The sequence below is a fragment of the Merops nubicus genome, unplaced genomic scaffold, assembly GCF_000691845.1.
Source record: "Merops nubicus isolate BGI_N331 unplaced genomic scaffold, ASM69184v1 scaffold7669, whole genome shotgun sequence".
In the NCBI taxonomy this organism is placed as follows: domain Eukaryota; kingdom Metazoa; phylum Chordata; class Aves; order Coraciiformes; family Meropidae; genus Merops; species Merops nubicus.
In genome coordinates this window covers 20206-30443 of record NW_008628938.1, presented here as the reverse complement: position 1 = coordinate 30443, position 10238 = coordinate 20206, and the positions used below count along the sequence as shown (strand labels likewise).

Sequence of the window (10238 nt, the reverse complement as noted above, 5' to 3'; positions counted from 1 at the left end):
TGCTGAATTTCAGTGGCACAACCAGGGGTGGAAACTGGATTTTCCACCCTCCCCCAATTCAGCCTGCAACACACCTCCAGCTCTGTGCTGCTGTAACCAGCCCTTAGAACGACAGTCCCACTGCAGCAGAACCTAGGCAACATCAGTTCTCCACCAAACCCTTCCCGTCCACCACCCCTGCACCATGGATTTGCATTGCAGATGTTACTTTAGGAGGGACTGTAGGCTGGAGAGCAAAAAAATGTGGAGTATTAGTGAGATCTGTTGGAAAAACTGATGGGAACGTGCAATAAAAAGAGCGTTACCTCTTTTCCTGCTTTCTCAATCTCCACTGTCACTGTGCTGTGGTTCTTGTGCTCCTGGAACATGCAGAGGTAGCAGATGCACATCTGGTCTGTCTGACAGAACAGCTCCATGGTCTTCCCATGCACAGGGCATTTTCTTGCTTCAAAGTCCCTGATGGGATCCAGGAGCTGGTGGTCCCGGAAAGCTGCTCCCTCCAGGTGGGGCTTGAGGTGCAGCTCGCAGAAGGAAGCCTGGCACACCAAGCAGGACTTCACAGCCTTTTGCTTGTTGTCGATGCAGGAGTCACACAAAACATCCTCCAGCTTCACCCTGGGCCGTGACCCAGCCGCTCTGTCGGGTTTGTTGAACGTGGGTCTTCTCAGGTCCCCTGTCTCCACCAGAGGGAGGGAGGTTTTCTTCAGGTCCCCCATCTGCCCCCCAGAGAACAGTGATTTCCTCCCTTCCCCTTCACTGGGCAGGAAGCTCTTTTTGGAATCCAAGGAGAAGAGGGACTTCCTGAGATCGCCTTTCTCTGCGAAGGAGAGGGGTGGTCTCCTCATGTCTCCTATCTGTCCACTGGCAAACTGCATCTTTTTGGAATCTGCCGAATCCATGCTGAAGTAGGTCGACCTCTTCTCATCCGACGACTCCACAAACTGGATGATGGGCCTCTTCCAGTCGCTCCCAGAGAAGAGGGAGCTCTTGATTTGCCCCGTCTCCAACGAAGCAGCGGCAGTGCCCTTTATGGCTTCCTTCTCACCTCCTCCAGGACTCGTGGTCTTCTTCGCTTCTTCTTCTTTTTTGGGGGCAGAGGGACTCTTCACATCCTCTGGCTTCCCAGCGGTGCCGTTGGTCCTGGCTGCGTTGCCCGTTTCCATGGTCTAAAGAGGGGGAGTCGGCTTCGCTGCTGGGGCTGTTCTCCCTTCCTTGTCTCTCAGCCCTCTCCACAGCGGGTGGATCTGCCCAGTCCTCGTCTCAGCCAGGAATGAGGGTGGAAAGCAGGGAAGGTTCTGCCCGAGTGACGCAGCTGGAGCTCCTGAGAAGAGGAGGAGAATGCCTGGATTATGCCAGGTAGACGCAGGGAGAAAGGAGCAGACGTTACCAGGGATCTGAAGCTACAGCTGTGCAGTTAATTATACAAGGCAGTCCACACCCAGGAACATTCTTGTCTAACCAGGTTTGGGAGGAAGGGCTGTTTATATACATAGAAAAAAAAAAAAAAATGAAGAAAAAAATCATTTTCATTAAGATGTAGCAACCAGTTGGGCCGCTTGTTTCAAAAATACTCTTTGCTCCTTGTTGCCAGGAGCTGAGGTTACCTCCTCGTAGAGATGGGCAGGGTCGGCGAGATCATGAGATGCCAGAGATGGGTTTGTTAACTGGGTCATACACATGCACCAAAAATAATTATGCTTCTAATTAAAATGAACGCCTAGAATAAAGCATTCTTCCAACTGGCTTCCCCAGAGGGCTCACCGTATTCAATAGGACAGGGAGGGGAGATGTGTAGATAATAGTGTGTTTAAAAGACCCTCTTATCTGTATTTTGATTTTCATGTTGGGTTTGTTCAAGGTCTGTCCATCTAGACCTCTAAATAGCCCAACTGTGTGTCAGGAGAACACAGCTGACCTGCAGTCAGAATTGGCCAGTCCTGGTTTTCCCACAGGCCATGCAGTCTCCACTAATGCCAGCAGCAGAATAAAACCCCTCTTGCCTATTTCATTGCATGTTCTCACCAAGATAAGGGTTCAGGTTTGTCTTGTGTAGCTCTTTTCCCGAATCTCCAATGAATTGAGAGATGTACCTGGAAGAGGAAGTATTTTGCAGCTAGATGGCTGAAATATTTCTTGCAAGAAAAAAAAAGAGCTGGAAAGTTTTAAAAATACATCTATCTCCACTAGTTGTGTTCCAGGGAAATGTTCAACTTGCTGGAATCACAGATTTCAGATGAAAAAGGCTCTTTATTTAGCACTGGTGAATTCCATCAGCTTCAAAAGGAGGAGGTTGATCTTTCAGATCGTATCAATTGAGCATGGATTATGCTCTGAATTTCAGTGAGGTTGCTCTGAGATTAATGCCCAGGGTGTAAAATTAGCCATGCCTAAGATTTGTGCTTAATCTAATTTTCTCAGAATGCAATGGTGTTTATTGCTGAAAAAATATCACTTTTAGCCAGTAATCAATTCTCCTTAGAAATCCATAACAAAACCCTGGTTGGCAGCATCTTAACTAGGGGAGGAAAACTCCAGGTCTGCATTTGCAGCCCCTTTTTTAAGGCGTGGAGGAAATAGAGGTGCAGCCCAGAGCAGGAAGAGCATACATTCTGGATTTGATGTGAGAAGGAGATAGTGAGGAAGCGCCTGTCTGACAGATAGGGTTTCTAAGGGCTTTGTCTGTGCCAAAGGAGAGAGGAGGAAAGATAACTCTTTTTTTCTCTTTAATTTAAATGCAGTTGGGACCCCTGGCTCATAGATAGCCTCTTACTGTCTCTATGTCTTTAGGGCTCTCTATAGATGAGAAATGATGCAGTATATGGGGGTTTTTTGATAGGAGTTGTTGGGAAGGTTGCACCTTTTGCAGTAATTTCTAATGGACATGGGTTTTTATTAATAGGACCATAGTCTTTCATGAGCTCTTTCTCTGGCATAGGGAAGGGCAATGCTATTTTTTAAAAAGAAATTTCATAACAGAAAGAAATTGACTTCTTTTCCTCCAGTTTCCTGGGCTGAGCCTTCCTTCTTTATAACATCAACAGTCCTATAGAGCTCCAAGTAATTAAAAATGCTGAAGGGTGGAGGCGCCTGTTCTCACGTGTACAGCAAAGACTCAGCAGAGCTTTTCCAAGTAGTGCTAATACTTAAGAAACAAAAAAAAAAACACATCTCTGTGAAGACATCTAATTTTGAAGAAGGTGCCCTTGGTTTCTCTTGTTTTCCTGACGCTCTGTTAAGATTTTGGAGCAGGTAAGGCAGTCAAAAGATTAAAGACCGATTTTTTTCATCTTGCTTTTATGGACGCAAATCCAGAGTAAATGAGTTTAATCCAGTTAATCTAGGCAGGCTCAGGGATAACTGGGCTCAGGAGAAGGTTTATCATTGATTCTTCTGCCTGTGCAGAGGCACATAGAAGACTTGGCACCCTCCAATAAGTCAGGCTAGGTTGTGCTGTGCCTGACCTACCCTGATGGCTTTAGCTCCTCCATTTGTTGCAGTGCTGGTGAAGTCTGGCCATATTAAGATATTTTTCAATGTCTATCATCTAATGTTGCTCCAGTCAGACTCAGATGGGCTGTTGTCAGCCCTCGTAACAGTCAGTATGTTCCACAAAGCTCTAAGTTCTGCTTTGGCTTTTGAAGAGCTTGGCTGACATCTGTCCTTGCTGCTTGATGTCGGAGAATCCTCAGCTTCAATCAATGCTCTGTGGCAGACAGAAGGAGGGAGGTCATATGCCACACACAGAGTGATGGAGCCAACTGCAAAGTGGATTTCTTGAGGAGGGATCTGTTTGCCAGCAGTTTGGGCTGAACCTCCCTCGAGTCTGCAGACAGAGAGGATGTAGCACGTGTGTGTGTAAGGATCCTTCCAGTCACTTCTGCACAAATGCCACTTTCACTGTCCCCTTTCAACCTCAGCTCACTCTCAAAGCATCCCACGTGCTTGACCTTAGCACCTCAGGCAAGTCCTGCTTGCAAATACCTGTGAATCCACAGCAAGCCCACGTGTGACCAGCGAGAGCAGAACACATCACCTCTACAGCCACGTGTCCTGGGCCTGCAGCTCTGCTTCCTAGCCAAAGGACAAGCCTGCTCTTTTCCCCATCGTCTCTCTGCACCTCATCACACCTCATCATATCTTTCTCATGCCAAAAAATCGTTTGGAGATGGGGCCCACTTGTTGTTTTTGGCCTCTCCTGGGAAACGTGCTGTTCACAGCTGAGAGTTGAGGTGTGTAAGGTCTTGTTGGTGCTCACAGCCCTTACTGGAGCTCACAGCCCTTACTGGAGCTCACAGCCCTTGTTGGTGCTCACAGCCCTTGTTGGAGCTCACAGCCCTTGTTGGAGCTCACAGCCCTTTTTGGAGCTCACAGCCCCTACCAGTGCTGGCTAATCCTGCCTGGGAATCACAGGAGAGTACTGCTGGAGTTAAAGGGTGGTTTGTTAGACAAGTTGTGCTTTGGTTCCCAAGCCTATTTAGGAGACTGGCACACACACATGTATTTCAGGCAATTTAGAAGCCAACATAAAATACAGACTGGACGTCTCTTTATTGCAAGCTTTGGCTTTGCACCTCCCAGAGGGTGGCTCCTGATTTCTAGAGCATGAGTTCACACCGTGTAAGCAGCAGCTGTGATTTTTGCAGCAAGCCATCCCTACCTCTCCTGCAGAGGACAACTGTCTCCTATCTAGTGCGCTGCGCCGAGCTGATCACACACCGTGCCTGTGTCTCTGCCTCTGACTCAGAGCACACACCCACCTTTGGCATCTGCAGAGCCTTTCATCTCAAAAACTCTGAGCGTTTTTCAAAGGTTCACAAATGAAACCTGACAACACCTTTGCAAAATAGGTCCAGGTTGCTAACCCCGTGTGGCAATTAGGGAAACTGAGGCATGTGCTGGGGAACTGACATTTTTCAGGACAAAAAAACATGGAACTTATTTTCTGGACTTGTTTTGCAGCCTTTTGGCTTGCTCATGCTCTTATTTTTTGTCATTAGTACCCCTCTAAATCCTTGTTTTCTTTTTTAATCTTTTTTACTACTCCTTGATGGTTTGGTTCTTCTTTTGAACTTCTTTTTTTGTTGTTGTTGTGTATGCACCAGTAAGGATTTGGTAGAGGCTGTGGTCTAGTGGTTAGGGAGATGTTGGGATGAAGGTTGGACTTGATGATCCTAGAGGCCCTTTCCAGCACTGGTGATTCTATGATTCTACAATTGCTTGTACTAAAGTGTTTCCACCACACAATGTGCTGCACAAAAATCTTCATGGATAGATACCAAAAAAAAAAAGAAAAAAAATTTCCCCAGGATAGAAGAAGTGAAAAAATTTGGTCTGTTTCAAATGAAATAGAATAGAAACAGTTAAGCCAACCCCAGGGCACTCCTTTAGACAGTCTCTGGAGCAGAATTTCAAACACCAATGACTGATGAAGTCATGGAGAGTCATAGAGAATTAGATCAACCAGCCCATGATTCACTGGCCCTGGTTCTCACAACAACTCCAACCAAACTAGGAGCAGGGAACCTGTCTGCTAATTGCCTACTCTGTGCTCTACCCACTAATCCACACTCCCTTTCACATCCTACATATTTTCAGCCCTTTCTCATTTCTTACACCTTTATAGGAACTAAACCCACGGCCCAGATAAATGTTCCACTGAAATGCATGCAGGCTGCTCTTGCTACAAGAAGGCACATGAAATCAGCCTACCAAGCATGTAGACACCATTGAGCAATGACCATGCATGAACCAGATCCCAGGGTAACAGCAGAGCTGGCAGAACAAGTTCAAGGCTTCGTGTGGCTTTCACATCTATCAGATTCAAGTCAGCAGTGGGTCCAGAGAGATGGGTAGAGATAACCTGGTATAGAGTCTGTGAGGAAAAAACAGTGCTGCAGGTGTGCTTAAAGTCCATCTACAGATAGCCTCAGAGCTGTGGTTTATGTAAGATAGACTCAATTTATATGGCATAAAGTTAAGTTCAGATATCTGTGACAATTTAGGCTGACCGCCTCCGTGTGATAATCAGCTGAGTGTCTCAGAGTAGGTGATGAAGGGAAGGAAAACTGGAGTAACTAGTTATTTGGGGAAAATATTTGCACGTCAGGGGACATGCTGAATTGAGAGCTCAGCGAAGATGGTCAGGACCTGGTCTCATATACAAGGACTCAGCTTTCCAGGGCACTGTGAGCAGTTGAATAGCTGCTCTTAGGGTATGATGGCAGGCCAAAGACAAGCTCCCCAGGGCTTAAATCAGGCCTGCAGGCTATGAGCTGGACCAGAGGGAATCTTAATTATTGGAACAAGTTCCAGGCAGGACCTGCACGCCTGTTGTGTAACAACGATACTCAGTGAGCCTGCAGAAGCAGGTTGACTCACAGGAGAGGGTGTGTGATGGGACAAGGGCATTAACTGCAGGAGATGTGCTCCCTGGGGGAGGACCCCTTTCTAGTGGTTATGCTGAGTCTTCAACTTTGAAAAGGCTGCAAGGGAAAATGAGTAGTCAGCACTAAATTCCTGTGGAGGACAGGAAAGAATACCAGCTACAGAAGGCAATCTGAATTAAAGGACAGCACTGGTGTGAGATCAACTAGGGAAAATTTGTTCATTTCAAAATCTAGGTTAGGAACTAGAAGATTTCTAGGCAGGGGCAGAGTTCAGGGATGGCCTTTGAAACAATCTTAGACACCAGGATCTGAACTAGATTCAGGAGGAGCTTGCTCCAGTCATCAACAGGTTGTATAACTGTATGGAGGATGCTACAAGCCTTCGATGTGCTTACAGGACTCCACCATGTTCATATTGGTTTTAATTAATTAAACCTCTGTTTCAAGGCTCCTGCTGGTTGCCTGGAAGGTTGCTGGCCAGGAAGGATTCCCCACCCCCCGCCTTTGATGATTAACTTGGTTTCTGTGTCATTGCTTTTCAGTTTTTGTTTTCTTTTCCACCTCCTTTTCATGCACTGGAGATTGGCCCAACCTGAGATGGAGCAGTTGGGTGGAACTGGTTATACCTCTTGAGCGTCTGCTCAGCTCTAAAATGCAACCTCCAAAATTGGGATCAGGCAGGAATATTCCTTAGCTGGATTGGCAAGGACCATTAGAGCTGTTTTGCCTTCTGTTGTAGGATGGCATATTCTATTCTGGCTTCTTGGGAGCGTGGTCACCAGCAGTTTTCAAGTCAGCCTCAGTAACCATACAGATGTGATTTCATGGGTGGTTCCACAGGAGAACTTGGGAGACTGTGATTCTGGTCCCTCTTTTGCTCCAATCTGTTTATCCTCTAAAGTGCTCTGGGATCCTTGTGAACAAAGCACACTACAAGAACTAGATATTTATGTAAGATTGACAGCTAATATAATCTTCTGGTTTGGGGGGCTATAGAAGTAGTAAAATATTCCCTGTTTTGTAGCTGGCAGAACTGAAATTGTTGATATCTGGATAGCTGCAACAGATCATACCCCTTCCAGACAAAGATTTGGTCCTGGGATATAGGTGCTAGCAGAGCTCTATAGCCCCCAGGATCAACCTGTGGACTCTTCTGTGAGGATGCTCTTTTTTCTCTAATGCTTGGAAATGATACTTCACAGTATAATTTGCTCTTGTCCCCAGCAGCAGGATAGCTCTAGTTCTCTACCAACTGAGTTTTCACCTCAGCAAAAAATTCTCTGCATCACATTCTGCAAAGCAGGGGAATGCCATCTCCATCCTATGCCTCAGGGAACTAAGGCCTGCCAAAGCTGAAAAACATTCATTTTCCAGCAAGCTAAAGGCAGAGACTGGAAATCCCAAAACAAAGACCTTTCTGTCCCTGACCCATTGCCTACTACTTTGAAAACCACTCTGAAATTCTCTGTATTTGGCAATATCAAGCCAAGCTTCCCTCCAGGTAGTGGTTGTTTGTAGCAAGGGTGGCACAGAGAGCTGTGGGAAGGAGAAGAGGGCTGGAGGTGACAGCAAGCTCACAGCCTTGTGGGATGGGCTCTGGTTCTGGTCACTGTTTTCCTTGCTAAGAGCATGTGCTGTCTCCTCTAGATCTTTCTTTGACTCTCTTTTGAGTCAGACCTCTGTAGAATCCTCAACCTCCTGAGACAGGCCCCCCTGCAGGAAGGTTTTGAAGGGAGAGGAGCCATCACCCACCCAGGGCAGCAGGGCTGGTCTGAGCAGTCTCACTAAGGTGGAACAACCCCAGCAGACGAGGTCCTGGCTGCCTGTGGCTTCTGCCCTGCACAGAAACCTCCATCAGAGGTTTTTCCTGCTGCTCCATCCTGCCTGGAGACAGCTCAGCACCCGGGGAGCTGCAGCCTGACCTCACTGGGCTTCCCTGCCTGCCAGGGAGGCTGGAGGGGAGGTGGTGGGTGAGCCCCACTGTGTCATTGTTGGCTTCCTGGAGACAGAAAGTGCACGACAGGGAGGGGGGAGCCTGAAGAATGAGGCCACCATGCACAGCAAAGGACTCTGAGCTCAGCTCTTGTGTCTGGTTGTTCAGAGGAATTCTCGTTCTGAAAAGCCCCTGGGAAGTTAAATGGGGAAACGTGTTGAAACAAGGCTGATTATTCACCCTGTGACTGAGCAAGACAAATATCCAGCGTGTGCGTGTGTCTCTCCATTTACTCCCCTCTTCTTCTCCTCTGTAAATACAGAGGGAAAAATAGGACAGCAAAAGGGATAGGAGACAGAGGTGAAGGGGGTGGGACAAAGAGTGAAAACGCTGGGTCAAGAAGGGAGAAGGAGGAAAAAATGAGAATAATTCTGGGAGAAACAGAGAGCCTGGATAACAGAATGAACTTAGGTCCTGAGCTTCCCTCCCTGCCACAAATACAGAATACCACGACAGAAGGCAAGGCAGGGTGAAGGTCAGGACCAGACCTCAGGAGGCTGAGCATCCACCACTCTTACTCACCGTGCTGCCTGCCTTGCCTGGACATGCTGCTCCTTGCTCAGCACTATCCCTCTGCAGCTGAATCCCACCCTCTGGTTTTAGGGTGGTGGCAACTGCCTGGGAAACAACTGTGTCGTGTCATCCCCTTCTCCAGCTGAAAAACAGCAGGGTCAGCAAGCTGCAGGGAAGGTCAGGAAGGCTGATTTTCTTCAGGCAGCAGCTCAGAGACCACGTTTTGGTGCAGATGGAGATGGGAGCAGGGGACAGGCAGTCCTTGACACAACTTGTCTGCCCAGGCCCCTTATCTGCTCCTGTCAGGGGCCTCTCAGTGGTTGAGGCTTGGGAGGGGATCTGCAATTCAATGGGAACATGTGGACGCCGGCCCCGGCTTGCACAAATGGGAGTGAAATTTGGCACCTAAGGAGAGCAGTGTCTGATGGAAAATGTTTGATGTTTGCCTTGGAAAGTATCTGGGGACAGGCTGATCGTGGTAGCTCTTACGTCACTGGCACTGAGCTCCCAGTCAGTCAGCACCTGTTGATACCTTTTCCCAAGCCCCACTGTGAAATGGTAGGAGCTCAGACTTCACCTCTCATCCTGCTATCCCAGCTCTCCATCCGAAATCTTCTCTCTAGCTGCATCCTCATCTTGGTGCCTCACTCCTACGTGGCCTGGTGGCACAAAAAGCTGTTCCACTCTCCACCCCCACGCAGCAAAACAAACCTCTGAAGGGTTCCTCTAGCTCAAGAAACCCCCACAACAGGATCTAACTCAAAGTCAGGGGAGATTGTGCTCTTCCTGGTGGTACAGGCACGGCCACCCACTGCATCCTTGCCCACTGGCTGCCTGCCTATATATCCCATTCTCTCACCTACCTCCCCAGGGCAGGGCTTTCTGTGTGGCTAGCAAGAGGAGCTCTCCTCTGGACTTGGTGGCAGCTCTGTCACTGCAGTAGCAGCTGTATGTGGTGAGTTAAGTGCCTGTAATAAGGTGCAGGGTACCAGACTGGACACGGGGAGCAGCAGCAAGGGGTACAGCCCCAGGGGAGGTATCTGCCCTGCTCCCTGCCTGCCAGCCAGCACTGTCACCAGCACTGCCTGCTGGCCCCGCAGAGCAGCACGGCTGGTCAGGCTGGAGAACTCTTTTGCAGCTGCATGTGAGCTTTGGAAAGTGCCCAACACCCAGAGGGCCCAAAAGCTGCTGCGTTCCTGCATCCCCACCTTGCTCCCTCCTGGCAGAGCCTGCTTCTCCAGCAGAGAGGCAGGATTCAGCCTCCTCGGTGGTGGTATCGTTGGGAAAGAGGGTAAAAATGCTGGGGGAGATTCCCAGGCAGCTCTGGGCCATGCACTGGCACTGCA

At 48.4% G+C, this 10238-nt stretch overlaps 1 protein-coding gene across 1 annotated transcript in view; it reads right to left on the bottom strand.

Annotated features, from left to right (window-relative positions):
- The window catches only part of TRIM29 (tripartite motif containing 29), a 22575-nt gene extending 21412 nt beyond the window's left edge, over positions 1-1163 (bottom strand). The window contains exon 1 of the mRNA XM_008946825.1: positions 306-1163. Coding sequence (XP_008945073.1) covers positions 306-1163 — 858 coding nt within the window. The remainder of the gene's footprint in view (positions 1-305) is intronic.
- Between the last annotated feature and the right edge of the window lie 9075 nt (positions 1164-10238).